Source organism: Siniperca chuatsi, linkage group LG10, assembly GCF_020085105.1.
Source record: "Siniperca chuatsi isolate FFG_IHB_CAS linkage group LG10, ASM2008510v1, whole genome shotgun sequence".
Classification (NCBI taxonomy): domain Eukaryota; kingdom Metazoa; phylum Chordata; class Actinopteri; order Centrarchiformes; family Sinipercidae; genus Siniperca; species Siniperca chuatsi.
In genome coordinates, this window is record NC_058051.1 from 30,988,195 (window position 1) to 31,013,450 (window position 25,256).

The window sequence follows — 25,256 nt, forward strand, 5'->3', positions numbered from 1 at the left end:
GTTATATGCATTATATAAAGTAAAATATGACACAGGGAGCCTGCGGCTGCATGTCAGGGATCATAAACAATCTAACATTTGTAGTTTAATAGAATAGAAATAATTTACCTTTTATAAAAATCTACTTTTGTGTTTTTCTTAATTTTCCAAATTGATCAGGTTTTTCCCGTTTCAACTAAAACTGATTGACCAGACAGAAAGACTCAAACCTTCCTGTCACTTCACACGAGCTGTTTTCAGGAAGCATTTCGTTTTTTTTGTAGAATGAACTCTCATATTATTGTATTTTATTTTACAGATTTCAGTGTTCGTTCGACTTTAGTCTTTTTTTACTCATTTTACATTATTGAATTAATCAGATCACCAAAGCCAGGTGCCGTGCACGGTTGGTGGTCCATCTTTGGTTTGAAACCCTGAAACAGCCTGAAACCCTTTGCTCTCGCAGACGTCGGCTGAACTACCACTCTGTAGTTTGCTTTGAACTCCACTGGAGGTAACCGAAGACGTCTGAGGCGTCTGCTCTTCATCCTCTGATTCTGGAAGTGTTTACGTGAGAGAGCTGAGCTACAATCAGTCAGACGACCACAGATCAGGGGACAACAAACGCTTTTAGTTAGAAAGAAAAATAAGAAAACAGGTAAAAACTAGTTTTGTCTACAGCGACAGTGTATTGGAGTTTCCACTGAATTCCAACCAGAGTAAAAGCAGAATATTCATCCTCAATATTAGCAACTATGAAGTCACCACACACATCACTACTAAGTCTAGAAACACAACATGGCTTGGCTGACATGGTGGCTTCTGGCAAGACGCACAATATTATAGGCACTAAACTCTGGAACATGCAATATGGTGGCTGGTTACTGTAGTTTGTGCCGGGTCGAGTCCTGTGGAGTGAGTCCGTTCACAGAGGGACGTTTGATATCTGCAGCTGCGTGAGAGACAGCATGCTAACAGGTTCACTGCTCTGAGCAGACTGGGCGGCAGGCGGAGCGCCAAGTACGCAGAGGTGAGGCCGCTTCAGGTGGACACAAACGACGTCACCTGTGTGATGCGACCGGGTGACCGGAGCTTCAGGTGAGTGGACTTTTAACAGCGAGGCACATTTATTTTCTCCAGGATGAAGACATTCAGTTATTGGACTTGTTTCTGGTTGAGGGGTGAGAAGCTCAATTTTCCAACGTCATTGCTAAAGTGCTGGAGCTTTCCCCAAAGAGTCACGTGAACACTAAGGTGCAAAAAGTTTATGGATATCAAATCTACTGAGAGAGCATCAACATTCAAACGGCGTCTGTAAGTTCAGATCTGAGAGCTCGACGTGTTCGGAGGAGCGAACAGGAAGCGTCTGCTTCGTGCTGTCGTGACATGAAACTGAGGAATCGTCAGAACAAAAGATGAACAACTGTGTTAGAAAATATCAGGTTCTTCGATAAAAAGCTACATAAAAACTGAAGAAGTCAACTACGACTCCCAGGGTGCATTTCACTATCATACAGCCAATCACAGGGCTTCGCATAAAGATTACACTGCTGAGAAAACTGATTTTACAATCTTCAGATTCAGTTTTTCTGATTCTGGGTCAGTTTTGGATGAATTCAGTAACCAGGGGCTAACTGACAGCGACGAGGCTGGTTGTACTTACTGCTTCATTATTTCCTTTATAAAGGAACCCACAATTTACTATTTTAGTGTCATTTAATCCATTTGAAATTGTATTCTTAATATACAATGTTTGACCTGTTTTTGTAAGCTGTAAGGTTCCTTCGGTCCTGGTGTTTGTGGATGTGCTGCGTGGTTTTTGCCACTAGGTGGAGCCTGTTGAGTATTCTGAGCAGGATTTGAAGAAGAACTAAACTAAATAACTTTCTCTGTTGTTGTTGGTAGTAAGCAGCTACAGAGATTTAAGCAGCAGCGAAACGTGCCGGCAGACTGTGGATCAAACAGGCTGTTTTGCTTTGGTTGCTAAGCGAGTGGAAACTAAGTCCCCCCCCCCGCGTCCAGCTAAGGTTCTGCTAAATCCGCGCTCAGTCTGAAGTCAGCTCTGTGTTTTCTCCAGATGTTCTGTCTGAAGGGTCTCGGGGTGTCTGGTTCAGACTCTGGTTGGTTTTCGTCCTTGGTACGATTCGTTTGGGCTGATCTGAACAAAACCACCATCCAGAGACCCTTAAGAGGAAGTGGTCTCAGTCCACTTACAAATGAATTCTGAAGCAGTCATTTGTGGTGGGAATGTGGTCCGACCGCCATCTGACCCGACTACACGGCGAACTCTGCAGGTTTGAGCTAAACGGCTCCTGTAGCCAGCTGCGCTTTGCATTCTGGGATGTCAATGAGCAAAATGAGCACTTGCTAGCAGCTAGCCGGAGAATGAGTGGAGGTCTGATCTGGACTAGCTTCTTGATATTTGGGCAGATTGGAGTTTCTTCAGGACCTTCTTCCTGTGTTTACGTTCTCGCTCCTGCGTCTGACACATCTAACCAATGAGAGGAGAGAACATCCTCATCTGGATTTTGCTGATGCACGTTGGTTCACTTGGATTTTTCTGTGTGAAAACAAATCGAACCAAGGAGAAAGTTTACCAACTCATCACTGACTCAGAGCAGAGCAGACTTTGGGTTTGAAAACGCCCTTAGATGATACAATCTGGCTTCAACTCACAGATGTATTAAGAAATGTATTAAATATGTATAAATAGACGTGATGCGGCGCCTCCACCAGGTCTTACTGCTAATGTGTCCCAGTGGTCACTCGCAGTACTGCAACTAAAACACGACTGCTCCCTGTAGAGACGTCTGTAAAACTGCTGACAGAACGAGCTCAGATATTTCTGTTTGTGTTTATATTTGTAAAACTTTCTCAGAGCCTAGAAAACCTGTTTTTATTTGCGACATCCCAATGTAAAGTCTATGGGCCAGGGACAGAAACGCTACTGAGCATGTGCAGTGGGACACAATGCGGAAGCAAACCAGGAAGCTAGAAAACTTTTTGGGGATTTTTTGAATTTCCATTCAACTGAATGTGCACCATCCAGTCTGTTATCCAGTTCTTATAATACATCCATGCTTCAACAGGACACGTGTGACTGTTAGACTCGTGTTTAAAAGTAAAAGTTCAAGTCAATGAAAACATGATGAGCATGAACATTATTAAGAGGGCATTCAGGTCAAACCCAGTTCCAGATTATACATTTCCTGAACTGTCTTAATCTAATCACACTAAAGGTACTTAAAGCACTTAGAAAATGAAATAAATGAAAGGACGCAACGTTTCATGAGGAGTTTATGATTCTGTCAGTACCTCTAAAATTGTGATTGGAAATTTTCAAATAACTGTGGCCATTTTGTTGAACCTTGTCGCTTTTCGTTACATAATAATAACTAGTTTCTTTTCCACCTGCTCCATATTTTCATGTTCACTAACTGCCGAATGTGTATTTCAGACTGAGAGAGCGAGCAGTTAAGAACATCGACGAAAGTCCTGCACTCAGTTTCTCCAGGTTGAGTTTCCCTCTTTGTTCTCTTTCATGCTCTCAAATCTGGAGTTACAGACTCAACGTTAGTTTTCTGCTCACTGAATAGTTTTGTGTTGCCGTCTCCAGCACATCTGACTCCACATGAAGCTGAACCACACCTCGTTCAGGGTTTTACTCCTGCAGAACATCTTCCCTCACCAACATGGCCGACAGTAAACCCTGGTGAGGTCGACCTCTGCGTACGTGTTGCTCCGGTTGAGGGCCTGCAGGGTCTCCGAGCGACATGCAGGCGGTTGATTGTACAAACTGGAGGAGTGCAAACTGTTCCAGACATTCAACACGAAGACACAATAAAAATGACTCCATTTCCCACTCATTAAGACTAAAAACTAAAATAAAGCTACTGTAAAAGTGGGTTTGGTTTGATATTAAAAGCGCTTCCTTTGGAAACAAAAAGACTACCAAAACAAACAGATTCAATGAAGACCAGTATGGAAGAATCTTTAACCTGGAAGAACAACTCGCTGAGTTTGAAATACTTGAAAAATGAACGAGGAGCGCTCGAGGTTTTCTTATCAGACAACTGACTCGTTTGTTTTTTGAGGCTGTTTTAGTGTCTGATAGGACGACTCAAGAACTCGAGTTGTTCAAATATTTCAAACGACAATGGGTTTCAAAGACAGAATGAGGTCTGTGTAGAGTCATACTCATACATCAGATTCGCTACCTGTAGGGGGCAGTCTGGAAGTGGATGGAAAACATTACCGACCCCCCTCTTTGTTTATTGTGGGCTTGATGGAAAATGGGGAGGAAAAAAAAAAGAGATATTTCTAAGAAACCAGTTAAAGGTGCAAACCGCCGCCCCACATCACCTCTGAGGCTTTCAGTCAAGGACTAGTTTCAGTAAGGGACTGTCAGTCAATAGGAGGAGCTTTAGTGAGAGACCGTCAGTAAAGAGCAGGACTTTAAATAAGGAACTGTCAGTCAGCAGCACGACGATGAGTAAGGGACCGTCAGTCAATAATATCAGAGTTTAAAGCTGTATAACAGAGACAAAACAATAAACTATCAAAATACGAAATAAAAAAAAAAGAGGTTATATTCCGGAAGCAACGTTTCGTTCAGAGTAATGTGTTGTTAAGCGTTGGTTTTTAGTTCCAAACTACACCCCCCCCCCTCCCCACAGAGACTAGCGGGTCACAACAGCTGCCTTTTGATTATATATATACACACACACTTGTTTATCGATTTTTCCTTTTTGTTTGTTTTTCCTAGAAAAAGACACTATCTGTTCTCCTCTCCAGCTGTCCCTCAGCGCCCGGTTGGTTCTCAAATCCAGAACTTTACAGAGTCTCCTGACAGAATCAGACGGCGTAGAAGCTGCGACAGTCCTACCAGCTCTGTGTGACGCTATCCTTCCTATCCTTTCCTATCCTGAAAACAGTGTAAAATCACTAAACCTCCATGAACAGCCCAGTCACACTCCTCTTCCACCTGGTGCTGACTCAGTCCGTCAGTCTACTGATCATTCAGCCTGTTCATCAGCCCGACCAATCAGCTGACTCTTTCGCTGACGACAGTCCGTGACTCTACGGTTTCTTCCCGGCTGGGGCAGGGGACGGCAGACTGGGGGACGATGTCTCTGAGCTCCCTGCCCTCACCTGCTGCCTCTGGCTCCGCCCGCAGCCTAGCCCTACCATCTGCCCCAGGGACAAGACCGACCCCGGCCCCGGCTACTCCTGGAGGTCCAGCAGGCATGGAGCTGGGAGGCCTCGAGGTGCTGTTTGATCCTCTTTCGCCTCCTAAAACCTCTCTGCTTTCTGATGCCATGACTGGCTCCCCTCTCCCCTCCGCCCTGACGCCCTCCACGCTGACCTCTCTGCTCGGCAACAGACTCCCTCGGCCAGGCCGTGTGGTGCTCAGATCTTGGGGCTGTTCGCTCTGGTTCTGCTGAGCAGGGACCAGGTTGGTCCTGGATAGGCTGGGAGATGGTCGGTGGGATGAGAGGTGCTGCACATGGTGCCTGGTGAGCTGAGAGTGGGGCTGGGGGCGCGGCTGCGTTTGAATCCGCTGAAAGTGTGGTTGTGCTTGGGACTGGGACTGGGACTGGGGTTGGGGCTGGGGTGGCCTATGCTGGGAGAGGGATTGTCTGGGTTGTGGTCTGTATTGAGTCTGGAGTTGGTGTTGTGATGGGTGCCTTGTCTGCACTTGATGTCTGGGTTGCAGGTGAGGTTGAGGCTGGGCTGGGGTCCTGGACTGTTGAGGCTGAGTTTGGGCTGGGGTCCTGGACTGCGGTTGAGGCTGTGTTTGGGCTGGATTTCTGGCCTGGGTTTGAGGATGCATTTGGGCAGGGGTTCTGGGCTGCAGTTGAGGCTGAGGTTGGGCTGGGATTCTGGACTGGGATTGAGTCTGAAGTTGGGCCGGGGTCCTGGCCTGGGGTTGGAGTTGAGGCTGCAGAGACTGCCGGGTCTGGGGTTGAGACTGTTGTTTGAGCTGGGTTTGGGGTTGAGACGGGTGCCTGGGCGGGGTTTGAGTTTGGAGTGCTGCGGGGGACTGGGTTTGCGGATGTGGATGCCTTGTTTGGGGTGGATGAACGTGCAGGATGGATGGGGACTGAGGAGGGTGTGACTGAGGTGGAGCGTGCTGAGCCTGAAGCTGGGTTCGGTGTTGGGCTGGGGAGTGGACAGGCTCTGACTGGGCTTTTTGGGGGAAGGCCTGGGGCTGACTGTGGGTTTGGGGCGGGGGTTGTTGGGGCCGTTGCTGGGGCAGGACATGCCTGGTAGGAGAGGGCTGAGGTACTGGGTACTGAGGCTGGGCTTGGGGCTGACTGGGACACTGGCTCTGGGGATGCTGCTGGGAACGGGGTTGGGGCTGGTGGCGTGGTTGAGGAGGAGGATGCCGAGGTTCTGGCAGGGACTGAGTTGCAGACTTGGACTGTGGTCTGGGAGGAGCTTGCTGGGTGTGCTGGGAGTGTTGGGTGGTGAGCTGAGGCGCAGTCTGGGGCTCGACTTCAGGCCTGGACTGGCTGGAGGCTGCTGGCTGTCCAGAGGCTGGAGGAGGAGGAGGAGGCTGATCAGAGGAGGCAGAGGAATGTTGGTGGCGATGATGATGATGGTGGTGGTGGTGGTGATGATGGTGGTGTTTGTGAGGTGGCCGGTCCTTCCTTTTGTGGCTTTTTGATGAGCTAATGCTACTGCTGCTGCTGCTACTCCTTCCTCCTCCTCCTCCTCCTCCCTCTCCTCCCTTATCACCTACATCTTCATCTACTTCCTCTCCTCTGCTTCCTCCATCTCCTGACGCTATTCCTGTTTTCTCCTTGTGCTTCCGCCCTTTATGCGTCTTATGTCCATATAATTGGCTTTCATCTGAAGCAGTGGGCTGCTTCTGTGATTGTGACTGGCTCTGCTCAGAGGGGGCAGGCTGAGGCTCTGAGGTTGGAGCTCCCTCCCCTTTACCTCCCTCCCCCTCTACACTGAACCTTCTTTCAGTCTCAGTTGTTGTGGCCACTGGAGTCTGAACACTCTCCCTCTCTTCCACTGTCTCTCTCGTTTTGCGTTTTTTGATCGGCAGGGCTGTTTGCTGGACGACGGGTTTGGTGGAAGACTCCTTGGCTGCTCTCCTTTTGGCCTCGGCAGCTAAAATGGCAGCTGCAGCGTAGCTCCCAGCTGTTGAGCTACCAGAGGTTGATGCCGAGGAGGTGGATGCTGTGGCAACCGAAGCTGCTGCTGAGGCCAAGGTTGGTTTCCTGCCCCGTTTCTTGGGGGCAGTCTGTGGTGGGGCCGGAAGTTCCTGTTCTGATTTCCTCTTTCTGCCGGGACGGGATTTGGGCACCAGGGCAGAAGACACCAACTGCAGGGAATTACCACATCAACAATTAGCAGCAGCATTGTTACCACATTTTTAAAAACTTTACCAATAATAATACATTGCATTATGTAAGGTCCTAAAGCACTAACTATACTTTCTGCATTCACATAGCTGCAAGGCTATGACAATGCCCAGGTTCGCAAGGCAGTGCCTAGAGCAGACCCTTGAAAATCACAACAGCCTTGGTAAAGTCCACAACACCTACTACAAGACACCCTTTGGGACAAGGTCCTAGGTCTTCTCCAAGTCTACTGGCCAAACTCCTGTAACCTCCCCAGTATCCTTGCAATAATAAACTGCAGGTAGGAGTTACTAAAAATGTTGCTTTCATCACCCGACGGCATTCCCAGTCAAGATTAGCAGTTTGCCTCAATCTTGGGAAAAATCCTGTCTCTCCTTCCCGAGTCCTTTGACGGTTTGCTGGAACCTTTCTGAGGATTACTGAAAGTCCTTTTATAAGTGTCTCTCTCTCCCAAACTTATCTCACACCCAGGTTTCTGCATCTGCAACCACAGAAACAGCAGTCCTTCTGGTACTTTTCTGCTGAGTTCCTTGGGCTAATCAATCCCTAAAGCCCTTAAACGTCCGCTATAGTGTGCACTAGTGGGTCGTGGGTTTCAACCACAACAGGCACCACTGACCCTCAGGTCACAACTCTGAGCAGGCACCTGAAGGTTCTGAACATGGCCCACACAGATTCCACGTCCACACCCTTCCATGGGATGCAACGAAAGGTCCTTCTGAAGGTGGAAGTTTAAGACCTGGCAGACAGGCTCCTTAGCCACATGTGCCCAGTTCACCCTTACTACCCTAAGTTTGGATTTACCGGGTCTGTCTGGCAGCCCCTCCTGCCATCTGATTTAACTGATTACAAGGTGGTTGGCAACTCTGCTCCTCTTTTCAACTAAATGTGCAAAACATAAAGTTGATCATCAATCATAGGCTTTTCTGGTACCAGGTACACTTATGAACTACCTTTTGCTCAAACAGTTCATTTAGTGTTTATTGTAGACATTCCATCATAAAGCACTACTCAGGTTCAGATCAGCCTCCTCCAGTTTTTCCATCATTACCCACATGAGCATTGAAGTCCCCCATCAGAGGCCCCTGCCTTTGCCTGCTGTCCTGCTTAAAATGCACAGGAGCCCTACACCTATCCTTGTAGGTAGTGAACCCACCTGGCGGCAGGCTGATGTTCTCCTTTCAGGCTGAGACTGGTGGAGGAAGTTGCAAGGGAAAAGTGTGTTTGGGCTGCTCAGATTAATTCTGTGATCCTTTGACTATCAAAAGTTTATGGATTACTGACTGAATGGCATATTGATTATACCTTTGAGGCAGTGGAGGTGGTGCCAGTGGAGGACTCTGGCTTGCCAAAGGGCATCTTGACCAGCAGTTTGCCCGGAGTTTTCTCAACCACACGCTTCATGGCCACACCCTCTGTAGCCTGCCGCATCTTCCCACTACCTACACAAACACAAAGAAAAATAAACACGTACAACAAAAACCTGAAGAAAACAAGAAACACTTTGTTGAGTTCAATTTAATCATTTCAGTTTAATTTTTAGTTTAAGTGCCTGAGTACCTTTGGGCCGCCCACGGCCTCGCCCCGATGGTTTCACCACCTTCGGTTTCTTGGGGGGACGCCTCTCACGGCGGGAGGGGCTTCCACGTCCGGTAACAGTGAAATCAAAATCGTTGGGGTCGGTAGTCGTGTCACCGACCTTCTGGAAGTAGGCGATAAGTTCCACCTTGGAACGAAACGCCTTTCCCTCCGAGCTGAACAGTAAGATAAAAGCAACAATCATCGCTAACACAGTGCTATTACTCCATCTCATCGTGGAGAACTGACACAGCATCGGTGGTGGGAGTGGCTTACTTGATCAGGTAGACATCAAACTTCCCAGCTGAGCGTCCGGACTTCCTCTGTTTGAGTTTGCGGGTCCAGCCTTCAGGCAGTGACGGGTCATCGTACAGCGGGCCGCGGTCCCGGATGATGGAGCGGCGCTGCCTGGGAGAACCTGCAGACTCACTGCCGGCTGCAGACTCTGAACCCGGCTCCTCTGAGGGGCCCGCCACCGGCTCCGACCCCTGCAGGAATTAAGTATCATGAAACCAGCTTCTCATCCTGAACACGTTTATGTTACGTTATGTTGTTTGGTAAGTGATAAAACTCGGTCCCTCCAGGACTCCACCTGTTCTGACTGACCTCTGACTCCTGTTGTTAGCAACACCTGTCTTTACCTGTGTCTGTGGCTCCACCCCCACCTGGGGCTGCAGCATGGCTGTTGGGGGCGTGGCCGAAGCTGTGGTTTCTCCCCCCCGGTCAGCATGGCGACGCTCCCGGCGGGCCTTCTTGGTCTTACTGTGGGACCTGTCTCTCTCTCTGGCGGGGGGCTGAGGGTCGACAGGTCCCTCCTCACCCTCTTCGCTGTGGAAAAGAGATGACATCATTCCTGTTAACATTACGTCAATGATGACATCACATGGCCATAGCTGCAGCGTTATGTCACTCCTCCTCTCCGAATCCGACAAGCTGACAACCACGCCCAACTCACGCAGTGATTGGTCAGCTGTGTGGAGGTGAGAAAGTAGGCGAGGTCTGAACTTCTCTCTCAGCTCTCTTTTTTCATTCTTCACACAACTATTTCTGTAACTTTTCATGAGAACAACTGAGGTCAACACTATGAATGTCTTCCAGGAGAGACATGAGACTGTATCCACGTTTATACGATTCATGGTGTAGAAATGACACCATGAATCGTACAAACGTTGGAGAATGAATCGTACATGTTGGAGAGAGACTACGTTAGCGCAATGTGGCGCACAGAATCAAACGACACCTCATTAACGGTTGCCAACGTTTTCATTAGTCGGGTAGTCTAAAAAAAAAACAACCCCCAAACTGCATTCGGGATCTGTGCCTTGTCACTGGGACGAAACTATCGGGATTGTTGCAACGCGGACCGTTTCTCTTGTAACAAAGATAAGCCACTTACCGGCGCACTGCTGCTAACTGTACTAGCTGCCATTAGCTAGTTACCTAACTTAGCGGTTATTTTAGCTGACTCGACCCGGACTAGGAGCTTGGTGTACCGGGGAATGCTGCTGGGTAGCGGGCCGGAATGAGCACCAGGACCAGGCAACGGACATGACTCAGCAGCCTCCCAGTGAACACGACCGGACTGGGACCGAACACAGCCTCCGAGACCGACGGAGGCCAGTTTGACGACAGGGAATACAGTACCGAGGTGAAACACAAATAACTCGGTTGATCTAAATGTGACATGAGACAGAGACATTCAGACGGATTCAGATCTGCATCTATATAACAAATGTTTCTCCCTCCGACTCCATTCGGATTTACTGACAACAGATTTTGAACCGCTTTCCTAAGTCGTGACTCTGTTTCTTCTGGAGAATAACATTTCTGCTCGACGTGTCCGACCTGAAATAAAATATTTAATACTTTTACCTATATTAATGTTACTTTCCATTTTCACGTACAACAATGATTTATATCGTAGAAAAGGTGTCAGTCGTAGTCATCTGTAGTCAATTGAGAATGACTTCCGGATGGGAGCTGAAACGTCTTGATTCTGAAAACAGCGTCCAGACGACTACGACTGAAACCTTTTCTACGATAGAACACTCCTGGACGAATGAGGGACGACACCGTCTTATTTTGAAGAACAATGATTTATACTTTTTATACAGAAAGAGCCGGTAGATGTGTCACTTCCTCGTGTCTGTATTAGAAGACAGATTCGAGACCTGTGAAACACGTCGAGCGTCTTTCTCACGTCGCAGCAGCTGGTTTCTGAGTCTTGAAGGTTGTGGAAACTCCTCTAGAACAGCAGGAAGTGATGTGGACAACATGGAGCTACAGGCCGACATCTTTGCTCAGGAACAACCAACAACCGAACAGCTTCTTCCCCATTAAAAACAAAGTTCACTAAGACGGAAACCAGCTGCCGGTCCAGCGATGGTCCCGGTCCAGATCAGTCACCCAGCAGCTCCGCGACGCAGAAACCAGGTCCTGATCAAACTAACTACAGCTGCAACGATTAGTCGATCAGAAGAACATTAATCTGCGACTATTTTGATCATTTATTCGTTTAAGAATAATAAATAAATAAATAAAAATGCAAAACATTTGCTTCTTAAACACGAGAATTTCCCACTTTTCTTAGAAACTGAATCAGACGAGACCTCGTCACCTCCGGCAGCCATGTTTCTCTACTTTCTGACATTTTACAGACAAACAGATTCATCAGTTAATCAGGAAAATAATCTGCAGATTAATCGATAATGAAAATAATTGTTAGTCGCAGCACTAAAACAAAGCAACGTCTATGTGCAACTTCTCGTTATCGGCTTCATCTCGCTCCTGGTTGTGATCAGTTCAACCGCAACGCAGGTTTTTATTTTATTTCTACAGGCCTGAAGATGTAAAACTACAAGAAAAGTCAAACTGAGGAAAGTCTGAAATAATAAATCAATAAAAAATAAGTAACGTTATACATCATCCATTGTGTTGATAAGTCCGCAAGTATTTGTATTTGTGAAGTTGAAGTTATTTATTCCCGCGTTTCGAACAGAGAGACTTGTGTGACGTTAAACTGCGTTGAAATAAATTAACTAAACGTTCGGTCTTCTTGCTGGTTGTTCCGACACTCTCAGAATCACTAACTTACCGCTCCTGCCGTTAGCAGCAGGCGGCTGGTGATAGTAAAGGCTCATTAATACGGTTCTGTATTTCTCTGTGACGTAGCACAACATGTTACTGTTAACAATCTTTCTCAGCCCCAAAAATATATATTTAAATAATTAAATATCATAAACATTTGAAAATGGCAACCATATTTTCAGTTTCGGCAACCAAAAGCTGATGCCTGGTTGCCAGTCTGGCAACCACTTTTAAAAGTTAGTGTTGAGCCCTTCTTCTCTACTGCAGAGCTGTCGCTGTCTCACTTTCCTCCCGTCTGTCCGAATCCCGTCGGACGTGCGTTGTGGTGGTCAGTGCCTTTGGGGTCAAAGTTCAGTTTAGTTGAACTCTGCTGCGAAGCCTGGCAGAAATCCCCATGTTGTGCACCGCTATGGCTGCACAGCGGACCGAGAGCGCGGCCGCTCACAGAAACGTTTCTCTACAGCGGAAATAAAGGTCTTGCTCCATGCTTCTGGAGCGGGAGGCCTGTATGACGGCAGGCCTGCAGCCCCGCCTTCCTGCGTGGAAGCAAGCGGCGGACGAATTAGTTAGTCTGAAGCAGACTGAGGCTTTTATTGTGAACTGCAGGAAGTGTTGAGATACAGCCACTGCCAGTGTCCCTGAACGCACCAACAGGAAGTTTTCAAACCAGTCTCTGCTCTGAACCACGTCATGATAACTTTAACAAAACTTCTGAGTTGAGCACTGATCATCCACTGCGATGGCTTCTCTCTGTGCAGCAGGTTTCAGGTCTCTGAAAGTCTGGCTGTGAGTCAGATCAGAGGCAACAGTCTCCTCCAGCTGTTCCTCCTGATTCTGCTGCAACTTCACACTTCAGTCGTCACGTGAAGCCGCAGAATCCGTCTGAATGTTTCAGCTCTGAAACCAGCGAGAGGTCTGATCCAGGTGCTTGTAAACAGGAAGTGATGTTTACAACACCAGAAATAGCTGAAGTCTGCAGAACAGATCCACTGTGACTGTTTCACTTCGGCGTGCTTTTACATTTCACAAGTCACAAACAAACATTCCTGAATGATCTCAAACAATCAATCTTCTTTATGACTTGATATTTTATTGATATGTTTTATTATTGATTTTGATGGACATATGTCCACTTTTTTATGAGCTTTGCTTTGTAAAGTTCAGCTTGTTCATCGGTCTCATTTCTTATTAATCTGCTTATTTTCATTATCGATTCATCCGATTATTTTTCCAATTGATCGATACATCGCGCAGTGTATAAAATGAAAAATGCCCCTCACTATTTCCCAGACGGATATTCCTTTTAATTATTATGAAGAGATTAAAGGAAGCTTTTGATTAATGGAAAGATTAATGGTTCAGATTCATATAAAGTGTTTTTATCTGTGTGACATCACGGCTCATCGTGGTTCAATCAGCTGAAAAACGGAGTCACTTCATTTATTCGTGAATCAATCAGCAGCAATCGATTATCGAGCAAAAAGGCCAAATATTTACTTACTTATATTTTACCGTTGGCGGGACAAAATAAGACATTTGAAAACAAAATGAGTCGAAGAAATAATCAACAGAAGACTGTTTATAGGTGAATGTGACTCTTGATGATACAAATGTCTGAAAAACACAAACAGGTTTGTTTTCTAGGACAGTTATGAATCTGATGTTAGCGAGTACAGAAACATCTGGACCAGCCGTTTTAGATGGAACGACGTCTGCGAAGCTGGTTTCACTGGATTCAAACGACGAAGAAATCTAAACGTGACATGAGACAGAGACATTCAGACGGATTCAGATCTGCATCTATATAACAAATGTTTCTCCCTCCGACTCCATTCGGATTTACTGACAACAGATTTCGTGACTCTGTTTCTTCTGGAGAATAACATTTCTGCTCGACGTGTCCGACCTGAAATAAAATATTTAATATTTTTACCTATATTAATGTTACTTTCCATTTTCACGTACAACAACGATTTATACTTTTTATACAGAAAGAGCCGGTAGATGTGTCACTTCCTCGTGTCTGTATTAGAAGACAGATTCGAGACCTGTGAAACACGTCGAGCGTCTTTCTCACGTCGCAGCAGCTGGTTTCTGAGTCTTGAAGGTTGTGGAAACTCCTCTAGAACAGCAGGAAGTGATGTGGACAACATGGAGCTACAGGCCGACATCTTTGCTCAGGAACAACCAACAACCGAACAGCTTCTTCCCCATTAAAAACAAAGTTCACTAAGACGGAAACCAGCTGCCGGTCCAGCGATGGTCCCGGTCCAGATCAGTCACCCAGCAGCTCCGCGACGCAGAAACCAGGTCCTGATCAAACTAACTACAGCTGCAACGATTAGTCGATCAGAAGAACATTAATCTGCGACTATTTTGATCATTTATTCGTTTAAGAATAATAAATAAATAAATAAAAATGCAAAACATTTGCTTCTTAAACACGAGAATTTCCCACTTTTCTTAGAAACTGAATCAGACGAGACCTCGTCACCTCCGGCAGCCATGTTTCTCTACTTTCTGACATTTTACAGACAAACAGATTCATCAGTTAATCAGGAAAATAATCTGCAGATTAATCGATAATGAAAATAATAGTTAGTCGCAGCACTAAAACAAAGCAACGTCTACGTGCAACTTCTCGTTATCGGCTTCATCTCGCTCCTGGTTGTGATCAGTTCAACCGCAACGCAGGTTTTTATTTTATTTCTACAGGCCTGAAGATGTAAAACTACAAGAAAAGTCAAACTGAGGAAAGTCTGAAATAATAAATCAATAAAAAAATAATACATTACTTTGTGCAGCAAAACGGTTTATCACCGCGTGACCCTCGGACTGATCAGAGGCCCCGTGTGGGGCCTGGACCCTCAGGTTGGGAACCTGTGTGTGTGTGTTGGTGATGAAGCTGCAGGTGGAGGTGAAGCAGCAGAAACAGGAACAGGAAGTGAACTGCTGAGGACCCCCCCCCCCCAACACACACACACACACACACACACACACACACACACAGAGAGCGTCCTGAACACAGAGTCACAGGTTCGACTCCAGCCTGAAGCCCTGACACACACACACACACAGAGAGAGCTGCCTGGCTCAGCGGCACTGAGGCAGCTGCCTGCTAATTAGGGTAATAATCAGTTTAAGAAGGCTGACGGGGGGGCGGGGGGGTACGGGCCATATAACGGGATGTATGTGCGTGTGTGAAATGTCGGGGTTAACCCGGGTTACTGAACAGCACTAAACACTCAGACAGCCTGACTTCTCACTGTTTGTTCCTCCTCACGTGAAAACACACTCTCAGTGTTTGCTAACGAGCTAGCAGCCCGTTAGCCTGCCCGTCTGACGGAGGCGGGTGGACGCACCGCCGGTGACCGGAGCTGTGATGTTTGTGACGGACACACCGCCACCGACCCCCGGCCTGACTTCCCGGGGAGTTCAGTGGAAGTCAGAGCGGCCCGGCGGCGCACGGAGAGCGGGCTAAGCTAAAGCTGACGTCCGTCCCTCCGCTCCGGCTACAGCAGCAGCTAAAGTACAGACTTAGCAGTAAGTTGGTGACGTATTCCCGCTAACCCCGCTCCGCCGAGACAGGCCGGGGTAAAAATCAACGCACTTTTACTTCAATAAAACACACGACAGAAAATGCTCGGCGGCGGTCGGAGGCGGCGGCAGCGGCGGCGCTTTAACGGAGGATAAAATGTAAAAACCCCACTTACAGTCTCTCCTCTCCGCTCTCCACGGCGGCCATTTTTATTTAAATAAATAATTTTATATTAAAAAAAAGCCTCCAAACATCTCTGCTCCCTCCTGCTGCACCCCGCCCCCTTCGACTCCATTTCCAACCGCCGTCAGTGAACAAACACCGCGAGATCTGCACCAAGATGAGGTCGACACAGCGCAGGGCGGTGTAGTCCCGCGAGATGTGAACTATCATCTGTCAGACTGAGACGTTCAGGGAACGCTCTGAAATCTGTAAAAACAATAATCCAAGAATGTTTTTCACACATAAAGATGGGCTCATCCATACAGAATGAAAACATTACAATTATTATAAAGAGGAATCAATATATAGCCCATATATACATACATATATATTATATTATAAAAACATTTACAATAAAGATACATTAACCAACATTGAATAGTTCAAAAACAGGGTAGAGAAATCACAGAAAATTAAATGTTAATGTTAAAATATGTTTTACATTTTTTTTAAAAAGTGGGATATATATAAAACTCTACACGCTTCAGTTGGCGTCACTGACTATAAATAAATGATAAAGCGAATAAACACAGCTGATCATCTGTTTTTCACCCTAATGTTTTTGAGAGAGCGACTCAGGCCGTCAGGATGGTGACCTCTGACCTCTGAACATTGTCCTCTGTTAATCCTTTACACATATTTGCACTCGAGCATGAACAATATTGTATTGTATAGTTACAACTGTGACATGCCTTTGCGACAACTTGCGTTAAACATTGGGGGGCAAAATATTTAGGTAATGTTTGATGACGTGATGTCGCGCTCCAACTGAGTTTGGGCTGTTTTTGGTAGCTATCGTTATAATAGCCTGCGGGCGCTGGGATGGGTTCTTTTCAACATGTAAATATCAACAATTGTGTTCTCTAGTGCGCATTTTTTTCAATTCAGTTCACTTTTATTTATATAGCACCAATTCATAACAAAACTTATCTCGTTTTCACTTATCACTTTTCCTATAGAGCAGGTCTAGACCGTACTCTTTATAATATTATTTACAGAGACCCAACAAATCCCACCATGAGCAAGCACTTGGTGGTAGCACAGTAATAATAATATTAGTATTAATAAAAATAAGAATAGTAATAATAATAATTATAAGATGAAGAAGGCCAACAATAACAACTGTAGTAGCAGTTGTCGAGCAGGAACACGGGGGCAGCAGGTGGCCCACAACCACAGATCCAGACTCTGCAGGAACACGGGGGCAGCAGGTGGCCCACAACCACAGATCCAGACTCTGCAGCTCCGGAGGCAGAAATACCTGCTGAAAGCGACAGAAGGAAAGAGGAGAGAGACGAGAAAGCACAGAACTACGGGAGAGAGAAGATGTCGAGTTAGTAACATGCAGTAATGGGATAAAAATGCATACAGACGGAGAGGGAGAGGAGGAGAGAGGAGAGAGGTGCATCATGGGAAGTCTCCCGGCAGTCTAGGCCTATAGCAGCATAACTAAGGGATGGTTCAGGACTCACCTGAGCCAGCCCGAACTATAAGCTTTATCACAGAGGAAAGTCTTAAGCCTACTCTTAAATGTGGAGATGGTGCCTGCCTCCCAAACCCAAACTGGGACCTGGTTCCACAGGAGAGGAGCTTGATAACTGAAGGCTCTGGCTCCCGGTCTACTTTTGGAGAATCTAGGAACCACAAGTAACCCTGCATCCTGGGAGTGCAGTGCTCTAGTCGGGTAATAAGGTATTATGAGCTCTTTAAGATACGATGGAGCCTGACCATTAAGAGCTTTGTAGGTGAGGAGAAGGATTTTAAATTCTATTCTGGATTTTACAGCGAGCCAGTGCAGAGAAGCTAATATTGGAGAGATATGATCTCTTTTCCTGGTTCTTGTCAGTACACGTGCCGCAGCGTTCTGGATCAACTAGAGAGTCTTAAGGGACTTATTCGTGTAGCCTGATAATAAGGAATTGCAGTAGTCCAGCCTGGAAGTAACAAATGCATGGACTAATTTTTCTGCATCATTTTGAGACAGGATGTGATGATTTTCGCAATGTTGCGTAGGTGAAAGAAGGCAGTCCTTTAAGTTTGTTCCATGTGGGAGTTAAAGGATAAATCCTGATCAAAGATAACTCCGAGGTTCCTTGAGGTGCTGCTGGAGGCCAGGGCAATGCCATCTAGAGTAACTATATCTTTAGATAATGTGTCTCGGAGGTGTTTGGGGCCAAGTACAATAACTTCAGTTTTGTCAGAGTTTAACAACAGAAAGTTGCAGGTCTTCCAGGTCTTTATGTCCTTAAGGCATGCTGAAGTTTAGCTAACTGATTAGTTTCATCTGGCTTGATTGATAGATATAATTGGGTATCATCCGCGTAACAATGAAAGTTTATGGAGTGTTTCCTAATAATATTGCCTAGAGGAAGCATATATAAGGTGAATAGAATCGGTCCGAGCACAGAACCTTGTGGAACTCCGTGACTAACTTTGGCGTGCACGGAGGACTCACCGTTAACATGTATAAACTGAGATCGATCTGATAGATGGGATTTAAACCAGCTTAGTGCGGCTCCTTTAATGCCAATTACATGTTCCAGTCTCTGTAATAGGATGTGATGGTCAATGGTGCCGAACGCAGCACTAAGATCTAACAAGACAAGTACAGAGACAAGTCCATTGTCTGATGCAATTAAAAGGTCATTTGTAATTTTCACCAGTGCTGTCTCTGTGCTATGATGCACTCTAAACCCTGACTGAGAATCCTCAAACTATTGTTATTTAGAAACTATTGTTATTAAGAAAACCCCTCTTAAACAGAAATGGTGGTCTGAGATTCAATCTGCCCAAAGTTTACCACAGTGTATTAACACCGTGGTCAAGCCAATCATATGCTAATCAGGTACTTAACAGTGATGAGGGAGGTGCAGCCAGAAAACAATAGGCCTGATTACTGATTACTGGGTCATCATGGAAACAAAAGAAGGTCAGTTTCAGGTGAAACTAGGCAGGGTAATCAGCAGACACTCAGGTAGACTCCTCCCTGAGGGCGGGGCTTAAGCAACACAGAGTAGCTTAAATTTCTGAGTTCTCAGACCATTTTCACAATTGAGAATGACTTCCGGATGGGAGCCGAAACGTCTTGATTCTAAAAACAGTGTCCAGACGACTACGACTGAAACCTTTTCTACGATGGAACAATCCTGGACGAATGAGGGACGACACCGTCTTATTTAGAAAGTCACACAACTGATCGGCGACTGCTTTCTCAAGGATCGTAGAGAGAAAGGGAAGGTCAGATATAGGTCTATAGTTGGCTAAAACCCCTGGATCAAGAGTGGGCTTTTTAAGAAGCTGTTTAATTACAGCTACTTTAAAGGATTGTGGGACATAGCCTGTTAATAAAGACAGATTGATCATATCCAGTAAAGAGGTGCCAACTAAGGGTAAAACTTCTTTAGGCAGCATAGTTGGGGTCTAAGAGACAGGTTGATGGCTTAGATGAGGAAATGTTTTTGTTTGAAATGTTTTGTTTTGATAGCCAAGCCTACCAAGGAAACAGCATGATAATTACAACCCAATAGCCAAAATAAAATGTAGCCGTTTTACTTCCTGCAAACCACGGATCATTGAATCTCTACGTTTCGAACGCTGTGGTTAAGGTCTGGTTATGTTCAGGCACAGAAACGACTTGGTTAGGCTTTGGAAAATATCATGATTTGGGTTAAAATACCAGGTTTTGTCGCCACAAAAATGGCTACAAATGTCCAGTTTGTAGCCGGGAAGCTAACAGTTGACTCGAACATGGGTCTTCCAACCATCTGACTACCGATCACTCCATCAACCTCCCCTCCACCTCACCTCCACATATGGAAGTCTTCCTTAGAGGATATCATCTGAACTACGTCACTTTCCATACGATAGGTATTATAGAAATGCTGACATGATATGTAATATAGGTATTAAAACATAGACATTCAACGTATCTGTGGTTTGCAGAAACGTAAAATGGCTACATTTTATTCTCATTATTGCAGGTCAGTGAGAAAGGCTCCTGCTGCATTTATCTGACAATAATAAAGATCATTAGAAGACAATTAGAAACATAATAGCTGAAGGCTTATTTCCATTGTGTCCTTGTTAGAAAAGCAGTAAGTTAACAGAGAGTCAGGAAAAACAAGTTGAAGTATGATTTTAACATGACGCTAACACAGACTCAGGATCAGCATTTATTATTATTTAGCAGTCAAATAAGAGATTCAGTTCTTCGCTGTGTCTTATTGAACTCTGAAATTTAAGTTTCAGCTCATTTAACTCCTAAACGTTACATAATTATCTCCGCGTGCGTCTGATTAACCAGGAACCGAACTGAGATCTCTGTTCCAGGTCCAGGTGTGTTCAGGGACACTAACAGTCTGATCAGTGACCTGTTGAACCAGCAGGCGGCAGCAGAGAGAGCTGTTCAAGTTCACTCAGCTTTTATTTACTCCTTTGTTTTGGCATTTGCTTTATTTGATACAGATATTAAAACATATTCTGCATTATAACCGGATCTTCAGGCCCTGGTCTATAGAGGGCCCCTGGTCCCTGGTATATAGAGGGCCCCTGGTCTATAGAGGGCCCCTGGTCCCTGGTATATAGAGGGCCCCTGGTCTATAGAGGGCCCCTGTCTGATAATAGTTCACATGGTTCATGTTCTTAAATAAAGTTGTGTTTCATCAAAGACTAATTGAGTACTACAAAGGCATGGTGGTCCTGTTTTCTGGTTTCTGGGTCTCTGTGGGTTCTGGACCAGGAGGCATGCCTCCTGACACACAGAGGGCAGCAGGTCTGGGGGGTCAGCAGGGCCAAACTGCAACGTCCCGCCCTGAAGTGTTCATCTGGTCCGTGTCCACAGGAGAAAACCAAACACACAAGTCTGTCTTTCTGTACTTGTGAGGACCCTCATTGACACAATGCACTTCCTGACCCTTAACCTAAACCGTCACCACTTGATGCCAGACCACACCCCTTTTTATTGATTGATTGATTGATTGAGTTCCTTTGTTGCAAGACAAAAGACAGAACATTAACAGGACAACACGTGGAAACAAAAAAGTTAATAAATATATACCAATGCTAATAATACTTTTGCCACTACCACTATTACTACTACAGTACTACAGTACTACAGTACTACACTACTACAGTACTACACTACTACAGTACTACAGTACTACACTATTACAGTACTTCAGTAATACTGCTGTGTCATGTTTGACATGTAATACTGCTGTGTCGTGTTTACTGGGCTGTTTAAACAACACAGATGAATCATAATGTTAATTTAAATGAACAAGTCTCCTGTGGGTCTTAACTCCACGTCTTTAACAGGACAGACACAAACAGAACAGACACAGACAGGACAGACACAGACAGCATCATGGACATGTCCTCCTCACTGTCACTGATTCCTACTGGTCTCTGTACACAGCGTCCTCTGACTGTCTCCAATCATCCACACAAGAGAGGACTTGATAAAGATGTTGATGCACTCATGTGAGTCTCCTTCGGTCTTATAAAAATAGACTCATTTTCTCCTGGGTTTTGCCTCTCAGGCTGCCTGCCGTCTGCCCCATCTTCTTACTGAAGACACCGTCCACAAAGAAACGAGGGGTAAAGATTCAAACACATCACCATCTGTGATAAACAACACTAACGGTACAGAGGTGCGTGCATTTCTGTTCGTTTGCCATTACTGCAGTTTCACCGTGGTGCCAGAACGTTCATTCAGGCTTTTTCACTTAAACACAGATTCACATGGTCAGTTTGTGCCAAATGATGTTAGCAGAAGTTATAAAAATCTGTTTTACTCTTGAATCAGAATCTTGACTCGCTAGGTTCACGTACAAAGAGTTAGTTTTAGTTTTAGTTCTTAGAAAAGTAACATCAGAGAGCTGAAGAAGAAAACGTGAAGTAAAACTGTTGCAAATACTTTTAAACATTCGCTAATGCAAAATAAACAACTGAGTGTACAGAGGACTGAGACTGAGGACCTGCTGAGGACCTGCTGAGGACCTGCTGAGGACTGAGGACTGAGGACCTGCTGAGGACCTGCTGAGGACCTGCTGAGGACTGAGGACTGAGAACCTGCTGAGGACTGAGGACCTGCTGAGGACCTGCTGAGGACTGAGGACCTGCTGAGGACTGAGGACCTGCTGAGGACTGAGACTGAGGACTGAGGACCTGCTGAGGACCTGCTGAGGACTGAGGACCTGCTGAGGACCTGCTGAGGACTGAGACTGAGGACCTGCTGACGACCTGCTGAGGACCTGCTGAGGACTGAGGACTGAGGACCTGCTGAGGACTGAGGACTGAGGACCTGCTGAGGACCTGCTGAGGACTGAGGACCTGCTGAGGACCTGCTGAGGACTGAGGACTGAGGACCTGCTGAGGACTGAGGACCTGCTGAGGACTGAGGACCTGCTGAGGACCTGCTGAGGACTGAGGACTGAGGACCTGCTGAGGACTGAGGACCTGCTGAGGACCTGCTGAGGACTGAGGACCTGCTGAGGACTGAGGACTGAGGACCTGCTGAGGACTGAGGACCTGCTGAGGACCTGCTGAGGACTGAGGACTGAGGACCTGCTGAGGACTGAGACTGAGGACCTGCTGAGGACCTGCTGAGGACTGAGGACCTGCTGAGGACCTGCTGAGGACTGAGGACTGAGGACCCTGCTGAGGACTGAGGACCCTGCTGAGGACTGAGACTGAGGACCTGCTGAGGACCTGCTGAGGACTGAGGACCCTGCTGAGGACTGAGGACTGAGTACCTGCTGAGGACTGAGGACCTGCTGAGGACTGAGGACTGAGGACCTGCTGAGGACTGAGGACTGAGGACCTGCTGAGTACTGAGGACCCTGCTGAGGACTGAGGACCCTGCTGAGTACCTGCTGAGGACTGAGGACTGAGGACCTGCTGAGGACTGAGGACCTGCTGAGGACTGAGGACTGAGGACCCTGCTGAGAACTGAGGACATGCTGAGGACTGAGGACCTGCTGAGGACTGAGGACTGAGGACCCTGCTGAGGACTGAGGACCTGCTGAGTACTGAGGACCCTGCTGAGTACCTGCTGAGGACTGAGGACCCTGCTGAGGACTGAGGACCCTGCTGAGGACTGAGGACTGAGGACCTACTGAGGACTGAGGACCTGCTGAGTACTGAGGACCCTGCTGAGTACCTGCTGAGGACTGAGGACCTGCTGAGTACTGAGGACCCTGCTGAGTACCTGCTGAGGACTGAGGACCCTGCTGAGGACTGAGGACCCTGCTGAGGACTGAGGACTGAGGACCTACTGAGGACTGAGGACCTGCTGAGGACTGAGGACCTGCTGAGTACTGAGGACCCTGCTGAGTACCTGCTGAGGACTGAGGACCCTGCTGAGGACTGAGGACCTGCTGAGGACTGAGGACTGAGGACCTGCTGAGGACTGAGTACCTGCTGAGGACTGAGGACCTGCTGAGGACTGAGGACTGAGGACCCTGCTGAGGATTGAGGACCCTGCTGAGGACTGAGGACCTGCTGAGGACTGAGGACTGAGGACCTGCTGAGGACTGAGGACCTGCTGAGGACTGAGGACTGAGGACCTGCTGAGGACTGAGGACTGAGGACCCTGCTGAGGATTGAGGACCCTGCTGAGGACTGAGGACCTGCTGAGGACTGAGGACTGAGGACCTGCTGAGGACTGAGGACCTGCTGAGGACTGAGGACTGAGGACCTGCTGAGGACTGAGGACCCTGCTGAGGACTGAGGACCTACTGAGGACCTACTGAGGACTGAGGACCTGCTGAGGACTGAGGACCTGCTGAGTACTGAGGACCCTGCTGAGTACCTGCTGAGGACTGAGGACCCTGCTGAGGACTGAGGACTGAGGACCTGCTGAGGACTGAGGACTGAGGACCTGCTGAGGACTGAGTACCTGCTGAGGACTGAGGACCCTGCTGAGGATTGAGGACCCTGCTGAGGACTGAGGACCTGCTGAGGACTGAGGACTGAGGACCTGCTGAGGACTGAGGACTGAGGACCCTGCTGAGGATTGAGGACCCTGCTGAGGACTGAGGACCTGCTGAGGACTGAGGACTGAGGACCCTGCTGAGGACTGAGGACCCCTGCCTCCCCCTCAACTGATCCTAAACCTGGTTCTAACCTGAAGCTTAAAACCAAGTCTGAACCTTCAAACCGTCCTCTGAAGTAACAAGAGCCGGACAAAATGTCCTCACAGGGCCAACGTGTCCTCGCTCCGCAGATCACCTCACTGAACAGCGGTGCGTTCAGGCGCTGCTCAGCAGCCACAAACACAGGAAGCTGTGAGTGCGCGGGGGGAGGGTCCCCGCTGACGCACAGTCTGTGATGTCAGATGCCAGGAAGACTTTCACGCTTGCGTTGGTTCAAACGGGGAAGTGAGTCACTTCAGCGCGAGCGCAGAGGCCACAGCACTTCCTTTACAAAAATAAAAGCCCCCACAGACGCAGTGGCCTGAACAAACACGTCAACATTTAAACACACGTGTGCAAATACCCAGCGTGCACTCTGGTCACCTGACTCACACCTGGACCCACGATGGAGAGGAAAATATATATTTACAGATCAATAACCTGTCAATCATCTCCTGCAGAGTGTGAAGATGATTTCACGAAGCAAAATTCAGCCACCGAAACGTCTCCGGAAGGACGTGAGTTTCAGAGCCGCGGCGCTCTGACGCCGAGTCAGAAACGTCTGGAAACCAAAGGCTGCAACTTTGTTCACTCGGGGTTTATTATTAGGATTGTTTTGACATCTGTGCTTTTTATTGAATCATCATTTTTCTGTGATTTTGTTGCTGAACTTCACGCCGCGGCCGAACACGGGCTCATTTCGATGAACGAGGACTTAGCTGCCCCGCTGGATCCCGCCTGACGTCAGAGGAGGAAGTCCGAGTCATCCCGTTCTTTCCTGCACTGTGAAATCTGAGCTGCACAGGCTGCACTTTCTGAAACCAGCAGAAATAACGTCTTCCTCATCTGGTTTTTCACTGTGACGTCGTTCAGACTTCCCATATTTCACTTTCATTAATGAGCTGCATACCTTCATATGATGTAATCAGCTCAGATAACCCTTTATTGATCCCCAGAGGGGAGATTCAGTGGCACAGCAGCACAGACAGAAATAAGTTCTAATGATAATAATAATTAAAAGTCTATAAAATAAAAATGAGAATAGAGAAATATAGAAACTGTACAGGAGCAGTTTAACTCAGATACAGACATGCAGCTGAACGTCCACGAAGTGACGCTGCAGAGCGACACAGCAAGAGCAATGTGCCACCGTCACCATAAAATAATGGACATGTTATACATACATATTATTATAACATTATAATATTAGTTCTAAACACCTCTGAGACACATTATCTACAGATATAGTTACTCTAGATGGCATTGCCCTGGCCTCCAGCAGCACCGTAAGGAACCTCTGAGTTATCTTTGATCAGGATTTATCCTTTAACTCCCACA

At 46.9% G+C, this 25,256-nt stretch overlaps 1 protein-coding gene across 2 annotated transcripts; it reads right to left on the minus strand.

Moving 5' to 3' along the window:
• Positions 1–589: 589 nt before the first annotated feature.
• Positions 590–15,883, minus strand: mecp2 (methyl CpG binding protein 2). 2 transcript variants are annotated; one of them, XM_044210953.1, is made up of 6 exons: positions 15,737–15,883; positions 9,578–9,764; positions 9,213–9,424; positions 8,919–9,112; positions 8,664–8,800; positions 590–7,318 (listed from the first exon to the last, which is right to left on the minus strand). In XM_044210953.1, the coding sequence occupies exons 1-6, from the start codon at positions 15,766–15,768 to the stop codon at positions 5,024–5,026; spliced, it is 3,057 nt and encodes a 1,018-aa protein (XP_044066888.1). In that variant the 5' UTR covers positions 15,769–15,883; the 3' UTR covers positions 590–5,023. The 2 variants fall into 2 exon arrangements, with proteins under 2 accessions (XP_044066888.1, XP_044066889.1); XM_044210954.1 differs by lacking the exon at positions 15,737–15,883 and adding an exon at positions 14,819–14,990.
• Between the last annotated feature and the right edge of the window lie 9,373 nt (positions 15,884–25,256).